The 17,930-nt window shown below is 40.1% G+C and overlaps 1 protein-coding gene across 4 annotated transcripts in view; it reads left to right on the forward strand.

Moving 5' to 3' along the window:
- The window catches only part of CTNNAL1 (catenin alpha like 1), an 80,552-nt gene that overhangs the window by 24,818 nt on the left and 37,804 nt on the right, over positions 1-17,930 (forward strand). For 3 of the 4 annotated variants that reach the window (XM_033237880.1, XM_033237882.1, XM_033237879.1), the window contains exons 5-9: positions 3,916-4,005; positions 5,048-5,218; positions 8,858-9,058; positions 11,452-11,538; positions 16,600-16,758. In XM_033237880.1, the coding sequence (XP_033093771.1) occupies positions 3,916-4,005; positions 5,048-5,218; positions 8,858-9,058; positions 11,452-11,538; positions 16,600-16,758 (708 nt within the window). The remainder of the gene's footprint in view (positions 1-3,915; positions 4,006-5,047; positions 5,219-8,857; positions 9,059-11,451; positions 11,539-16,599; positions 16,759-17,930) is intronic. The other variant, XM_033237881.1, reaches the window with a different exon arrangement.

The raw sequence follows: 17,930 nt of genomic DNA on the forward strand, positions 1-17,930 counted from the left end.
TTCGCTTTTATGAAGCTTTCCATTTGATTCCTTTACCAGGGCTCAGGCACGTAAAATTGAGTCATCATACGTATTCTTATAGTATCTTGTTAGATATTTGTTATTCTTACCATATTAGATTAATAGTAATAACCCAAGCCATTATTTATTTGCACTGCCTATGTGTTAGGTACTTAATGTACATAATCTCATTTAATTCTCAAAACATCCCTATGAGGTAGGTATTGTTACTACTGTTTTACATACAGGGAAACTGAACCTGAGACAAGGATAAACTTTCCCAAGGTCACTATGCTAGCAGATTGAACTCAGTTATATCTGATACTAAAGCCTGTAGTTCTCAAACTACAACATGATAGTCATTTTTAATTTAATTTAATTTATTTATTTTTTGAGACAGAGTTTTGCTCTGTTGCCCAGGCTGGAGTGCAGTGTCGTGATCTCGGCTCACTGCAACCTCCACCTCCCAGGTTCAAGTGATTCTCCTGCCTCAGCCTCCCGAGTAGCTGGGAATACAGGCATGCACCACCATGCCTGGCTAACTTTTTGTGTTTTTAGTAGAGACTGGGTTTCACCATGTTGACCAGGCTGGTCTTGAACTCCTAATCTCGGGTGATCCACCTGCCTCAGCCTCCCAAAGTGCTGGGATTACAGGTGTGAGCCACCGTGCCTAGCCGATATTAGTTCTTTGTGGGTCTGTTCCCCAATTCAGACAATAAGCTCCTTAGTTTTGGGAGACAGAAGATCGTATTATGTCTAGGATTGACTTTTCCTTGTTGGGGTATTTGTGTAGGAGTCTGTCTTGTTGGCAGGTTAAATATATATAATAATCGACTATTTCTTGGGATGGTTCTGGGTGTAGTCCCATAGGTATTCTCTCAGTTTTTGATATGAACTTTCCCGGTTGCAGCTGGAGTTGAAAGATGGGTATTGGTCTGGAAAGTGGCAGGCTAAATAATGGCATTGGTTTCTAATACCAATGATGTTTCTGTAGGCAGGTACCTTATTGTTTCATTTTCTCTCTGCCAGTATTGTTCTTTATAAAACAAATTTCCTTTCTTTTCCTTCTCTTTCTCTTAATCTTCCTTCTTCTCCTCATTCTCCCCAATGAAAATTATTAGCCGGAATATTTTTATAATAATAATAGCTTATCATCTAGCATTTTCTTGATCCCTTGAGCAAGTGTGGCATGAGTCATAGGTTCTAAAGCTGCCATCCTTCAGTTACACTTCCTACAGGATCCTCTTCAGCTTCTGGACATAACTGAAAAACTTTCACCATCATTTTGATTTGTAGTTAGAAATTTGGCATGGAGAACATTTTATTTTTCTCAATTCTTGTAATATTGTAATCCAACGTTTAAAAACTTCTGGCTGAAGAGGTATCTATTTTTAACAATTTAGCTCATTAAATGTGAGACCCCTGAAACTTACTGGCAGCCTTTTTATCATCTTTGTGTTTGATAAGTGCTACTCCTGGGTCATTTTTATGGAATATGCATCCAGGGTTGAAATGCTTTCTCCTTTAGAATAGTCAGAATATCCTGCAAAGAGCTATAGGTGAGGTGCATTCTCAGTTTTCTCAGCAAATATTCATAAGCTGCTTACTGTTAACCAAATACTACACTAGGTGTTGAGGATTCAGCAGTAAATAAAAGTGACAAAAGCCTCTGCATTCATGGAGCTTATGTTTTAGTAGGGGTGGGAGGAGATAGACAATAAAACAGAAACATGCATGGTGTGTTCAAAGAACACGAAGGCCAGTGGATCGATCAAAGTGAGCAAAGGGGAAGGGTAATAAGATGAAATCAGAGAGGTAGTGGGCAGGGCGAACTGTGTAAGGACTTTGACTTTAAGTAAAATGGGGAGCCACCGCAGGTTTTGAGTAGGAGAATGACATTTTCTGACTTACATTTTAACAGTATCACTCTAGCTGCCATGTTGAGAATGGTTTGCATGGAGACAAGGGCAGAGACAGGGAGACCACTCAAGAGGATATTACAGTAATCTATTGAGAGATGATGGTGACCTGGACCAAGGTGGTAGAAAGTGGCAGTGGTAAGGCTGGGCGTGGTGGCTTATGCCTGTAATCCCAGCACTTTGGGAGGCTGAGGTGGGCGGATCACCTGAGGTCAGGAGTTTGAGACCAGCCTGGCCAACATGACGAAACACCATCTCTTCTAAAAATACAGCAATTAGCTACATGTGGTGGCACATGCCTGTAATCCCAGCTACTCAGGAGGCTGAGGCACGAGAATTGCGTGAGCCCGGGAAGCAGAGGCTGCAGTGAGCTGAGATCACGCCACTGCACTCCAGCCTGGGCAAGGGAGGGAGACTGTCTCAAAAAGAAAAGAAAGTGGCAGTGGTGACAGCCTTACCCAAGTCTGGGAAAGTACTTCTGGAGGTATTGGGAAACTTCGCTTAGTACTTCATGGACCATCTAGGTTTTATAGGCCTCTGTTTTGTCCTGTGGACCAACCCTTTCCAGGTTGAGATGCCATCTTTTTCTGTCGCTTGTTATCACTATTCATCATATGGTGTCATATGTGGCTTATAAGTGTTAGGTATGGCATACACACCTGATGTTAGCTAGACCCACAGGTGGTTTTGAAAGGAGTCCTGTCCAAAATGTTAAAGACAAGAGGAATGGGTGGAAATTTTATAAGCAACCTCAACCTTTATCTATAGGAACCCATGATGGATGATGCTCACATATAGGACACAGTTCTTTGGGATGTGATCTGCATTAGCTTTGGGGTTATACGCACTTTGTTGTACACTATTTGTAATTCCATCTCTATCTCTTGTTAAATCTATATTGGGATGCAAGTGAGTAAGAGTGATATTATTGTGTAGGACTAACTTCTGAATCCATTCTAATTTATTCAAGCAAATTTACTTTCAAAGGCAAATCATACTCAAATTTTAGGTTTTTCTTATTTGTAAGAAAGGGCCTTTAATCTAACTTACAAATAAAAAAGACTAATGTGACAGAGAAAAATTTTATGTAATTCACATTTCAATGTCCATAAATAAAGTTTGCTTGGAACACAGCCGTTCTTATTTATTTGTGTATTGTCTCTGTTTGCTTTCACACTACGATGACATAATTGAGTAGCTGTGATGGAGACCATATAGTTCAGAAGGCCTCAAATGTTTATCTGGGCTTTAACTGAAAGTATTGCCTACCTCTGATTTAGATATAATAACCGAATTATTAACAGAGTATTTTGTTGTAGATTTGATCAGCAAACTTTGGCTACCTCATATAATAGCACACGTTCTATTGAGGGCTCTGTGAGGAGAAGCCACCCCCCAGCAAAACAAATTCAATCCACAATGCTTTCTTAAGTGTTCCTTTTCAATCTTGTTGGGGAAAGTTATCTACCAAAGAAACATCTTAAGAATATTTCAGAGCAGCATATTGGTTAAGAGTAAGACAAACGAACCACAATTTGAGATGTATAGCAGTTAGATGGGATTAGACAAGGCTCCTTAAATAATCAACTTTTAAGTGTCTGTTTTGAAGGAAATAATAGTCGATAGATGCTCAGAAGACAATTTACTTTTAGTTAAGTAAGACATAGGCTGGGTGTTTCTGGTTAGGGGTGCAGTGTGTGCATTTGGCATGAGAATGTCAGGTATGACAGAACACCAGAATGTCAACCATGTATAGCCTCTACCTGTGTCTCAGTTCCTGGCTCTCCAGCCCTTACTAAGAGTAGCTTTTTCTTTCTACTTATATTGTGTTGATGTGTTTATATTGAAGCAGTGACAGTTTGTAAAACTTTATCCTGTTTTTTTTTCACTTAATATTATTGAATTTTTGAGTATTATTGTTGAATAAATACTTTCTTAAGAAATTGGATTGTTTACATGATCTTAGAAATCCTCTTTGATTTTATTTCATATTTAGGATTTGAAAGATGAAAAGAAAAAGGCAAAAATGGCAGCAGCTAGGGCTGTTCTTGAAAAGTGTACGATGATGCTTCTCACAGCTTCAAAGGTAAGATAATTTTTGTTTTACTGTGTAATAAATTAATAATTAGAAAACCTGACTAAATGCATTTAACATACATAATTTACATTTTAAAAAAGATCAAAGTGTTAACTTAGAACATAGGCCTGAATAGTTAAATCTCAGTTATTATTTATAAGAATGCTAACTTTCTTCCCCAACTCCAAATAATAATTAATTTATGAGTCAACTTTGATTGAACAGCTCAGCAGAACATGGTGTATCAGGTGCTATAAATTAAGGCCTGTCACACATGGTCGCTGCCTGCAGGGTTTTGCCAGTCTCATTGAGGAGTCAGCATATGTGCTCTAGAAAAAGCGAGGCAAGTTAAGATTTGTTAAGTACAGTAGAGTAAGAAGTCAGCCCTTAGTTATTCTGTAAATTCACCCTTTAATTTCTTTTTCCACTTTTAACAAAATTATCAGTCAAGAGTATTTCCAAACAGCAATTGGCCAGAAAATTGGTGCAATTCTAGAATGAATGAATAAAATGTCTCATTAGCAATTTGTTTGGAATAACCTTTTCTTCTGAGAGTATTTACCCTGTGCTAGGATCAGTGAAGCCACAAAAACAGAGACTTCATGGAACCCACTCAGAAGGCTCTGTTTTGTCTAGGCCCTTGAGTTTTTCATTTACATTATTTTTTAAAAGTCAAGATGCATCCATGATCATATTTCATCTCTGTTCATTTCATTTTTCTTCATTCTTTTTCATTTCTTGCATGTGTAAGGCAACATTTAAAAATAGTTTAAATCATGATGGAGAGATTTTTTCTCAAAAAATTTTTAAGTAAACTTACTACTGAAGTATAAAGGTATAGTTTTGCACTCTGCATTTTTTTATTTAACCTTGCTATCACTTTTTACTCATCCTGCTTCCACTTTAGTGAGGAGAAGCAGCTGAGTGAGCCAGGGACCCAGGAGATTTTGGTAAAGAACAATTTTTCTTAGCATGACATGTTCTCTGTAAGATTTTTGTGCATTATGACATAAATCAAATATTAAAAGAAAAAATTTCAATTGTTTTGAAGACATGTCTGAGGCATCCCAACTGCGAATCAGCCCATAAAAACAAAGAAGGAGTATTTGACCGCATGAAAGTGGCATTGGATAAGGTCATTGAAATTGTGACTGACTGTAAACCGAATGGAGAGACTGACATTTCATCTGTCAGTATTTTTACTGGAATTAAGGAATTCAAGGTAAGAATAAAGAGAGTATATTTTGATTTTTCTCTTTCCATTTTATTTTAATTTTTTGAGATGGAGTCTCACTCTGTTGCCCAGGCTGGAGTGCAGTGGTGTGATCTCGGCTCACTGCGACCTCCGCCTCCTGGGTTCAAGTGATTCTTGTGCCTCAGCCTCCCAAGCAGCTGATACTACAGGCATGTGCCACTGCACCTGGCTAATTTTTGTATTTTTGGTAGACACAGAGTTTCACCATGTTGGCCAGGCTGGTCTCAAACTCCTGACTTCAGGTGATCTGCCCGCCTGGACCTCCCAAAGTGCTGGGATCACAGGCATGAGCCACTGCACCCAGTCTTTTCTTTCCATTTTAAAGGAGCACCATTATGTATAGTATTCATATTTTTGTGTAATGTTTTAGAACAATGCTTCACAAAAGCAAATATATCTATTTAAAGCAATGCCACTCTGTACAAACCTGTTGCTCAGTAATATTTACGTTAGAGGTATATTTACAAAGAACACTGGTCTTTGGTTATAGTAGCTACTCTGGCCCTTCTTAGCTCTATGATTTAGCTGTAGCCTCCTGTTTAAAAGAATGTTCCCTTCCTGTTTTTTGAGCAGTGCCATACATTTTTGAGCAGTACCATCCATAGGATGATGGCGAGCAGCAAATCATTTCTGCTAGAATTCCTGCTTTTCTTTGTGTTAGAGGGTTGATACTTTGAGACTATAGTGATAGAATTAGTAATAATTAAAATTTAAAAATAAACAGTAATACACACTAACAGTTATTGAGTCCTTACTCTGTGCCAGTCCTTTTCTGAGTGCTTTAAATATATGAACTTATATAATCCTCAAAGAATTATTGCTGTTATTTCCATCACACTCTTGAGGAGCTTGAGAAACAGAAAGGAGATTAACTTGCTGGCTACTAAGTACCGGAGTTGGGATTTGAAACTAGGCAGTGTGACTCCAGGAAGTCTGACTTCTCATCAGAAGTCATAAACATGGTGAAGATGCTTTTGGGGTAAGAGCAGTGTCTGAGTTGGGAGGGCCCTAAGAAGTCATCCGGTACAATGCCCTCCTTTAACAGATCAGGAAACTGAGGCCCTGAGAAGTTATCCAAATGCTAAAAGTTTCCACCTTTCTGACAGGACTGTGATGAGAATGACATTCTTTCCATTTTACTGCACTTTGATTTATTTTATGTATTTGTTTTTGAGATGGAGTCTCACTCTTTTTGCTCGGGCTGGAGTGTGATTACATGATCTTGGCTCACTGCAACCTCTGTCTCCTGGGTTCAAGCAATTCTCCTGCCTCAGCCTCCTGAGTAGCTGGGATTACAGGCGCCCACCACCACACCTGGCTAATTTTTGTACTTTTAATAGATATGGGGTTTTCCATGTTGGCCAGGCTGGTCTCGAACTCCTGACCGCAGGTGATCCACCCACCTCAGCCTCCCAAAGTACTGGGATTATAGGGGTGAGCCACCACACTGGCCGTGCACTTGGATTTCTAATTGTGTGAAGGTCTAAGTAGGAACGTGGGGTGAAAGACAGTAACGGGAAGAGTATCTGTTTTTGCTCTTAATAAATATTTTATTTAATTCCTACCTGCCCTTTAGGTGGATATAATTATATACTGTTTTTTGTTTGTTTGTTTGTTTTTGTTTTTTTGGAGGAGAGCTAGTAAGTGGTAGAACCCTTCTTTAGGCCCAGGATTGTCTAATCCCAAAGTCCACGACCTTTCACTTTATACCTCTGGGTTTGTTTATATGATGCCAGTCCTACCACTGAGTCTTCCTGAAGGGAAAGAAGCTTGTAGGGACCAAACCTTCTCTTAGAAATTTTATTGCTGAAAGCGATCTTAGAGATTATTTTTCTAATCCTCCCTTTTTGTAAATGCTGAGGGAGGAGATGTGTTGTCAAAGGATAATTAGGGAAGCAAGTCGGATGAGAGACATCTTTCGCCTCTTGCTGCTGCATTTCTGGTGCAAGTGAAGGAGGGGCAGTGCTCTGCCTGTGGCTGCTGCCGACAACTCTGGCTGCTGCCCTCTCACCATCAGGCATGCTGGAGGCAGAGCTGTTATAAATAGGCTCAGTCTCACTGTCTGTGATTATCTCTTTGGCGTCTTACTTTTCTTCTGATGGAGAGTATAATCTGTGGAGGGAAACTGGATACTTTGTTGCATTTGGTACTATGAATATATGGACACATGTTATGAAACCATATCAATAAATAGCCTCTTAAAAAAAAAAACCCACAAAACTCCACTAAGTTGCTGTCTAAAAACATGTGTATTTTCTCTCTAAAGGAAAAATAAAAAACCTTAACATAAATGGTATGAGGCCAATATAACTGATTTTTATGTTTTAATTCTGTTTAAATTCTCCAATTTAATTCTCTTAAATTAATAAAATAAATTTAATTCTCTGAGAAGATCCCCATTGTAAATTCTATACCTTACTATTATCCATATTCTTTCCTAGCTTAAATACAAGTTTCTGTCTACCTAGGATGGAGTGATCACCTGACACAACTTGGGCCAAGAGCAGGAGGGGAAGCAAGGACTCTCCTCTGGCATCTTGACTTTCCCAAACTTTGGTATTTTCATGGATCATGTTAAAATGGGTCATACATAAGGATTAATTAAAATAGCATTTGTGAAAGGACTTTAAAGTGTTAAACAAATGTAAGCTATCCTTATTATCACATTCATTGTGACCATAATCATGATCATTACCGCTTGTTGCCTCTTGGCCCAAGTTGTCTGTGTGACATATTTCATGGACTGTAGTGTTTTATAGGGTTGAAGTGGCATGATGCATCGTAGAAAGCTGAGAGAGAAAGACTGCGTACATGAGCATGTGTTCATCACATAGTCAAGGAGCTCCAAACAGGGTGGCTGAAGTGAAAGGTTGTTAGGGGGTTCAAGGGGTGAGATAGACTGTTAGAGAGGTATATAAAGACAGGCCATACAGGATTTTGTGCTATACCATAGATGTTTGGGCTTGATTCTCTATAGATAGTGAGGAGCTACTAGAGGGAGGTGGCAGTATCAGACGGTTTATATTTTAGATTATATAGACCCTCTGGTAGAGGATGTTTGGGTCAGTAAGGTGCTATTGGGGACTTTAAACAAAATTTAGGGAGACCAGTTAGGTAACTAGGAGAGTCTTTGTTGAATTAATGAAGGAAAAATGGATGCCTTCCCCAGTCCTTCTCACACCCCACATCTTCCACATCATCCTTTCCCCTGGGCTCAGCACATGTCATATTTGGGTGTAACTTATCTTCCAGGACTTTGCCTACGCATTTTCTCAGGTGCAAATCTTTTACCTGGAGGCTGGTTCATTTTTCCTGCTGGTTGCTACAGGATGATGCTCTTTCTGCCTTAGTATTCATTGATCCCACAGGAATGTCATTGTATTAATTACTCTAGGAATGATGCTTTGCATGTATATTGAAGGCTTTTGAGCAATGTGTCCTCCTGGGTTAGTGGAGAATATAGATATCATTGGTGGCTGTATTTCCCCTCAGCTTGGGAAAAGAAAATGTTAGTGTTTTCCTGGGCACTGTTAGAAATTACAACCCATTTTGGTCAAGTGTGTATATTGACTCACATTGATGGATGGATGTCCTTTTTGTTCTCAGATGAATATTGAAGCTCTTCGGGAGAATCTTTATTTTCAGTCCAAAGAGAACCTTTCTGTGACATTGGAAGTCATCTTGGAGCGTACGGAGGACTTTACTGATTCTGCCTACACCAGCCATGAGCACAGGGAACGCATCTTGGAACTGTCAACTCAGGCGAGAATGGAACTGCAGCAGTTAATTTCTGTGTGGATTCAAGCTGTAAGAACTTTTTTAAAAATCAAAGTAAATCTTATGTAATGGCTTTCCCATAAAGTTTTGCAAGATGTGGAAGCTAACATAATCACCAGGAGTATGAATTTGTTCCAGAATGGGACAGGATGTCTCATCCCTTTTCTCCCTCCTAGTAGTTGGCCAAAATATCCTTCCCATCTAGCACTCACAGTACTTGACATTTATTTCCAGGCCTGTTGACTCTCATTCTAGCCAGTCTGAAATCTATGCCTTTGTCACTATCACTAGTTTACTCTGTTGTCCCCACTCTTTCACCAAACTCACCTCTGGAAAATTCCTCCCCAAAATGCTTCTTCAGAGTGAAGAACAGAGGAGTAGACCCCCATCTAGAAGTTCTTGGGACCTGAGCCTGACTGCTGGAGCCATTCAGATGTACACAGTTCTTACGTCTGAGGACAGCTGATTTATAGACACAGTGATTTGGAAAACTTATTGGGGTGTAGATTCAATGAAAACAAGGGTAGATCCAGCTGGCAAGTAAAAGCTTTTCACCCTTGCACAAATTCCTGGTCTAAAATTGGTGGGCGGCCACTCTATGAGCCTTAAATGGGCTGTTGGTGAGCTTCAAGCAGAGGAGCTTATTTGGGCAAGAATGAACGGCCAAGACTGACGGAAATGGGACAGCATAGGAAGTGTGTACACAGTCTCGTATAGCAGGTGGATTGCAAAATGGAGAGACAGAGCCCTGGGATATGTCTCTAGGATTATTTATTTCTTAGGCCCAGGCTCTGTCAAAAAAGTATTTAACGTGGCTTATAATATACAAGAGCCGTAGTACAAATCTGGAAGTAATGAACAAAGCTTTGCCAGTAAAGATGATGAAGGAGGGTGGATATGGCTGAAACTGAAGAAAGAAGCAGCAGTTGATTTCCTTGTAAATAGATTAATTTATGAATGAACATAGATATGAATCACAGATTTCTCAGATATTTTCTTGGCATCACAGTAGTGCACATATTCTTATTAACATGGAATCTTGCCCTAAAGTAGAGTGGTGTGAGAGACTTGAGCACTGTTTTGTGTTTAGTTTGAATTATCTGTGTGATACACAATCTGAAGTGTAGATTGCTACAGTGTTAAATTTTAAGTCCAACACTCACTATAAAGAGTTGCTTGCGATGAAATACTCTGTGTTGGGAATGTGATTCTATTAATACTCAAATTTGCAATTAGCAAATGTCACAAATTTAGCAAATTTACCCTGTGCATATTTCACAAGCACTCAGATCTCTGATCCTGCATGCTAGATGTGTTTTTCGTTCATTCATTTTTTTCAGCAGTTGTTATTGGTGACTTTTATATGCCAAACACCATAAATCTAAAGATGAATAAGATAAAATCTTTGTCTGCAAGAATTTTACAATATAGAAATTTGTGGGAAGGGGTGAGACAAGTACAGATAGCTTTGTAAGTATCCTAAGAGAAAGTGTAGACTATGCATTGAGACGGTTTGAAGGAGGACAAACTTATATTTAGGGAGAGGGCTTAAGAAGGCTTCATGAAATATTGATATTTAATTTTTATTTATCATGCAAAGAATTGAATCTCTTCTACCTATCCTTTGCTATGCCAGATACTGTGGATTTAGTGGTGTGCAAAATAGATGTGAACCCAGCTTTCATGGTCTAGTGGGGAAGATAGACTTTAAACAAACAAAAAATAAAAAATTCCAGATGGTTTGGACTGAAAAAATAAATATGTAATTGCAAATTGGGATGATTATTGAGCAAAAAGATTACAGTGAGTAAGAAGAGGGTCTGATTTAGATTGAGTGATCTGAAAAAACCTTTCTGAGAAAAAGACGTTTATGTAAGATCTTAAAGACGAGTAGGATTTTAATTTTTAACTAGGTTAGGAGTGAAAGCATGGACATTCTAGGCAGAAAATAAAAGAGATCAATTTTAGACTTGATGAATTTATTAAAGAAAATTAGATTTGGCCGGGCGCGGTGGCTCAAGCCTGTAATCCCAGCACTTTGGGAGGCCGAGACGGGCGGATCACGAGGTCAGGAGATCGAGACCATCCTGGCTAACACGGTGAAACCCCGTCTCTACTAAAAAAAAAAAAAAAAAAAAAAAATTAGATTTTAAATTTTCACCTTTCAATATAATCCATAGGTTCACAGAAAAATAAATAAACAAAAACCAAAAGTTCACCTATTTGTAGTTAGCATTGAAAAATATAACTAAACTGAAATTTTATTTTCCACTGTAACTTTAAACAGGTAAATTTTGAAAACCTACTTTTATAGTTCACAGAATAATATTAAAATTTATTACAATTTACAGTTCAAATAAAATTGGAATTAACAGATTAAAGAGATGCGGTAACACTACATATATACTTTTTAAAATTTTTAGCAAAGCAAGAAAACAAAAAGCATCACTGAAGAACTGGAACTCAGTATTTTGAAAATCAGTCACAGTCTTAATGAACTTAAGAAAGAAGTAAGTATAGTTTGAAATTTAGCTTCTTCTAATTCTTTGCTAATTTTCATGTTGTATGGGTGTATGAAATGCATTAGTATTAGTATGTCTCTGTGCCTAGAAAATGGTTTTGAAAGTTTTCCTTTGAGGCCAGGCATGGTGGCTCATACCCGTAATTCCAGCACTGTGGGGAGGCCAAGGTGGGAGGATCACTTGATCCTAGGAGTTCGAGATTAGCCTGGGCAACATGGCGAAACCCCATCTCTACAAAAAACACAAAAGATTAGCCAGGTGTGGTGGTTAGCGCCTGTAGTCCCAGCTACTCAGGAGGCTGAAATGGGAGAATCACCCGATCCCCAGGGCTCAAGGCTGCAGTGAGCCATGATCGCGCTGCTGCACTTCAGCCTGGGTGCCAGAGTGAGACCCTGTCTCAAAAGAAAAAAAAAAAAAAAGTTTTCCTTTGACATAGTTATTTTGAAGCCATGATTTTATTAATGCCCTCATTCTCAAAGTTTGTACATGAATTTTCATAGCTTTATTAAAACTAAGAACCACCTAGAATTCCATCAACAGAGGAATTGATAAATGAATTTTGGAATAATTCTACCAAATACTATTCAGCAATAAAGGAGAACAGTATTGATACATGCAACAATATGGATGAATCACTAAGACATACTAAGCAAAAGAAGCCAGACACAAATGATTATATGTATAAAATTCCATTTAGAAAAAAACGATTCTAGAAAAGGCAAAACTAATTTATAATGACATAAATCAGATCAGTGGCTATCTCATGTCAGAGGTTGGGGTATATTTACTGCAAAAGGGCACAGGAGGACTTTTTGGCATGTTGGAAATGTTCAAAATTAATTGTTGTGGTGGTTACGTGGCCGTGTATGTTCATCAAAACTCACTGAACAGTACCTTTAAAATGGGTACCTTTTGTTGTATATGCATTCTATCTCACTGAAGTAAATTAAAAAAAATATTCCTTTGGTTGAGACGGTTTCCCTGCTCCCTGAATAAAAAGTTGGTCATCTCATGACTTACTTGGCCATTCTCAGGTTATTGAAAGTCCTATGGTCACTTTAAGTCAGGTGTTCACAAACTACAACTGGACCGTTTTCGTCAGTAGAGTGTATGGGGACACAATGCTGCCCATGGACCTACTGTCTACTGTTTTCTCACTACAACAGCAGAGTTGAATAGTCGCAATAGGGCCTAAAATATTTACTCTCTGGCCTATTACAGAAAAAATTTGCCAATTCCTGCTTTAAGTCACAAAACACGATCTCGGTTGAAAACTTAGAATGTTCCCTCCAATATATTAATCAGTATTTAAATCTTCATTTAGTTGTAGAGCTTCTCCCCTGTTCCCTATTTTCCCAGCTCCAACTAGATAGAGCTTTTGGGAAGATGTGGTCTCTTCTGCCTTTTTCACTTTCCTCACCCTCCATTATGTAGCTGTTGTTGATTTTTGTTACGTTGTGGCATAGAGAGAGAGGAGAGAAAGTTGAGAGGCAGAAGGTTTTTAGTGACCAGCACCCTTATCAAATGGCTTTGGGCTTGGTAGACATTTACAGCAGACTCTCACTCTCATGGATACTTCAGTGGTTCTTCAGAGGCTTTCCTGTCGCCCCCCGCAACCCCCACCCCCTCCCCTCAACCCCTATATCCTGTTGCTCCCTCCACTTTGAGGCACGCCTAGAGGAGGGAGTCACAGTGGGCACCCAGCAGCTCTCCAGACAGACCCTCCTCACACAGACCTCTCCTTTCCTGTAACTCTGCTTTCTTAATTCTTTTATTTTTGTTATTTATTTATTTATTTATTTATTTTTTTTTTTTGAGACGGAGTCTCGCTCTGTCGCCCAGGCTGGAGTGCAGTGGCCGGATCTCAGCTCACTGCAAGCTCCGCCTCGCCTCCCGGGTTTACGCCATTCTCTCGCCTCAGCCTCCCGAGTAGCTGGGACTACAGGCGCCCGCCACCTCGCCCGGCTAGTTTTTTGTATTTTTTTAGTAGAGACGGGGTTTCACCGTGTTAGCCAGGATGGTCTCGATCTCCTGACCTAGTGATCCGCCCGTCTCGGCCTCCCAAAGTGCTGGGATTACAGTGTTATTTATTTTTTAAGGTAGAGTCTCACTCTGTTGCCCAAGCTGGAGTGCAGTGGCGTGATCTTGGCTCACTGCCACCTCCACCTCAGGGGTTCAAGTGCGATTCTCATACCTCAGCCTCCTGAGTAGCTGGGATTACAGATGCAAGCCATCACACCCAGCTAATTTTTGTATTTTTAGTAGAAATGGGGTTTCACCATGTTGGCCAGGCTAGTCTCAAACTCCTGACCTCAAGGGATCCACCTGCCTTGGCCTCCCAAAGTGAGCCACTGCACCTGGGCTTAATTCTTTTGTATTCTTGAAGATGGTCAAGGGCTCAAGACAATGAAATTAGAATTTTAAAAACATTTTCTTATTTTTGAGATGGGGTCTCACTTTCTTGCCCAGACAATGGTGCGAACATGGCTCACTGCAGCCTTGACCTCTCAAGTGATCCTCCTGCCTCATCCTCCCATGTAGCTGGGCCACAGGTGCATGCCACCATGTCTGGCTAATTTTTTGTAGAGACCGAGTCTCACTATTATAAGCTCAGGCTGTTCTCAAGCAGTGTTTCCACCTTGGCCTCCCAAAGTGCTGGGATTATAGGTGTAAGCCATCATGCCTGGCTGAAATTGGTTTTTGGATGTTTCTTATATAAATTATGTACATGGTGATCTGTTTCACATCTTACTTGGTGCTGATATGTCTATTGAAATCATTTAAACATCCTGTTAAATATAGAAAGACATGGTTTTCTATGCTTTATAATAAAGCCTGCTGCCCTTGACACAAGGAAAAAACAAAATAAAACAAAAAGGAAAGAAAAAACCCTACACATTTTATTCCAGACTATTCAGTTTTAACTAAAGTATTGTTAAAATCCTGACTATCAGTAGAACATGGTCTACTGGTGATAGACTGAGTGGCTTTCCATAGGCTTCATTTTCGTTACCTCTTATATGGGTATATCCACGTCAACCTCATAGAATTCTTGTAAGGATTAAGGGAGATAATGTATATAAGGCTGCTGTCAGGACATGGCATAGAGCAGGAACTTTGCGTTTGTCCTGCCTCCCTCTCTCACACGTGACAAGAGTTACGTGACCTTGGCAAGACACAGTCTCTGTGGAGCTGTTTCATAGTCTGTAAAATAAATGAATGGCATTAGATATTCTCTACAGTCCTGCTGGCAAAACAAAATCTTTTTAAGTTCTTATGTGGCATTTAGTTTCTGAAGGAAAGTGAATTTTAGTTTCTTTGTTCTAACTGTAATTATTCTCACTTAGTTGAATGAATGTAGAGACTATCCTATTGTTAATTTTGGAGACAATCCTCTAATTTGAATTGAGATTGGATTACTTCCAGGAAAAAAGAAGTCACTTCATTCAAATAGATTTAATTCAAAGTCAGAGTTTTCTGAGAACAATGTTATTAAAAATGACCTATTTTTGGACAACCCCCAAATAACCTGTCATGTCATTAAAAAAAAAAAAAGGCAAGATAAGAAGAAAAGATTTTGGAGTAATAATGTCCAAAGATATCCACTAAGAGTGAGCCATGCATTCCACCCAAAGTCAATAAAACCATGGGGTTTGTATCACCCTTTAATCTGCTGTTTTTCCTGGGACCCAATTTGTTCATAGAGATAGAGAGTAAAGATCTGGATTGCAACTACAGACAGATTCTGACCTCCCTGAGAGCAGGGGTTGTGTCCTACTTGTCATGTATGCCCAGCCTCTAGTACAGTGCTACAGTGCTTGCCATGATATAGGTTTTTAATAAATTTTGTTAAATACCTAACTGACTGAATCTCATATTGGTACTTTTTCAAAAGTATGCTAAAGAACTTATTAATGGGCGGGGCGCGGTGGCTCAAGCCTGTAATCCCAGCACTTTGGGAGGCCGAGGTGGGCGGATCACGAGGTCAGGAGATCGAGACCATTCTGGCTAACACGGTGAAACCCCGTCTCTACTAAAAATACAAAAAACTAGCCGGGCGAGGTGGCGGGCGCCGTGGCGGGCGCCTGTAGTCCCAGCTACTCGGGAGGCTGAGGCAGGAGAATGGCGTAAACCCGGGAGGCGGAGCTTGCAGTGAGCCGAGATCCGGCCACTGCACTCCAGCCTGGGCGACAGAGCGAGACTCCGTCTCAAAAAAAAAAAAAAAAAAAAAAAGAACTTATTAAGGTTCACAAAATGCCAATTTTCTTAGTACTGTAAATATTGCACTCTTAATACTCTTTTTTTTTTTTTTTTTTTTTTTGAGACGGAGTCTCGCTCTGTCACCCGGACTGGAGTGCAGTGGCCGGATCTCGGCTCACTGCAAGCTCCGCCTCCCGGTTTACGCCATTCTCCTGCCTCAGCCTCCCGAGTAGCTGGGACTACAGGCGCCCGCCACCTCGCCCGGCTAGTTTTTGTATTTTTAGTAGAGACGGGGTTTCACTGTGTTAGCCAGGATGGTCTAGATCTCCTGACCTCGTGATCCGCCCGTCTCGGCCTCCCAAAGTGCTGGGATTACAGGCTTGAGCCACCGCGCCCGGCCTACTCTTAATACTCTTAATGCTGTTTCATTTCTCACCAACTTTAAGATAGCAGAAGCATTTTTCACCTAAGGGAGAAGCTACATGGGAAAGAACTGGTTGATAACAGAATGAAAAAGAGACAAGATTACTCAGCCATTGAATAACCAGTTCATCTTCTAGAAACAGCATTAGCACTAGCACCAGGGGGTTAAGGGATGAATTAGATATCACTCCTGCCCTTGAGAGAAACTGTAAGCTCACCAGTGCTACACAACTCCTACTGTTACACAGGGAACTTTACACCCTCCCCTCAGTGGAACCCATGGAACTGCTTTGCAGCTTCTCTTTGTCAGTAGTTTTAAAGTGCTGATGTGGTGCTTGGTCACAAAATGTTATTGTTTGTTTTCTTTCCTTCATCACCCTTCTCCTTCTCCAACCCCCACTCCCCCACCCACACACACATCTGCAGCTTCATAGTACAGCAACACAGCTGGCAGCAGATCTATTAAAATACCATGCTGATCATGTGGTTCTAAAAGCATTAAAACTTACTGGAGTAGAAGGAAATTTAGAAGCTTTGGCTGAATATGCCTGTAAACTCTCTGAACAGAAAGAGCAGCTTGTTGAGGTGAGTAAACAAGGTGCTAAAGAAATTGTAGTTTAATAATGGCTTTATTAAACTATGTGGGAATGTTAACACAAATACAGTTTTGGGTTAATTTATCTGAGCATTTTCTCTCTCCTTTGGAATCTTAAAAGCATAGCATGTATCTGTTCTGTTCCTGCAACAGTCTGGTCTCTAAAACAAAACAAAAAAAGTGCTAAGACCCACAAAAGAACTTCTTAATCTTCTTTTCCTTATCCTCTCAGAGAAGTTAGACCTTGGAGTAGAGCCATGGAGGTACGTCGTATGACCTTGTTTCTGTTTGAATCCATCAGGGTCTCAGCAGGGAGGAGATGGCACACTCAAATTAGGATAATTTGAAGAGAGTTTAATAAAGAAGCTATTTGCAATTACATAGACAGGGCATGAGGGAAACATACATGAGAGAACAGTAATTGGGGCGAGTGGTAGCAAGACTGGTACCACCCCAGGCCCACATTAACAGGGGAATGTGGAATGTGGAAGCCTTTCAGAGAACTGCCTTGAGAGCTTTGTGATTTTAGGACTAGGCCCAGAGACAGCCCAAGGCGACCCTTCTGGGAGGAGCATGGGAGTCGAGGAGTGTGGGAGTCAAGGAGCGTGGGAGTCAAAACCCATTCTCTCCTCAGTTCTGTTCATCTGTGGATGGGGCTTCCCATTGGATATCCCATTAGGATAATCCCAATTATCCAAACATAGGTGTAGACAATATAGGTCAGTCTCCCAGGGCAAATGGCAGATGTGAGAAGGGAGGAGAGCAGTTAAGGAGGGACAACGAGAAGACATCTGACACACAATTCCAAATCTTAGTTATGAGTTACTGATGCTTCACCTGACACTTGTGTTGTAATTCCAGTTAGGCTTATTAATTGATATTCTGAGCCTTCTGCCTATTGAAAATGTCAGATATCTACTAGAAAAAAACCCCAACTATATTAGTCTGTTCTCACTCTGCTGTTAAAGACATACTCAAGACTGGGTAATTTATTTAAAAAAAAAAGGGGGGGGTGTTTAATGAACTCACAGTTCCACATGGCAGAGGAGGCCTCGTAATCAAAGCAGAAGGCAAAGGAGGAGCAAAGGCACATCTTCCATGGCAGCAGGCAAGAGAGTATGTACAGGGGAATTCCCGTTTATAAAACCATCAGATCCCATGA

The sequence above is a fragment of the Trachypithecus francoisi genome, unplaced genomic scaffold, assembly GCF_009764315.1.
Source record: "Trachypithecus francoisi isolate TF-2019V2 unplaced genomic scaffold, Tfra_2.0 Lachesis_group16, whole genome shotgun sequence".
NCBI lineage: Eukaryota > Metazoa > Chordata > Mammalia > Primates > Cercopithecidae > Trachypithecus > Trachypithecus francoisi.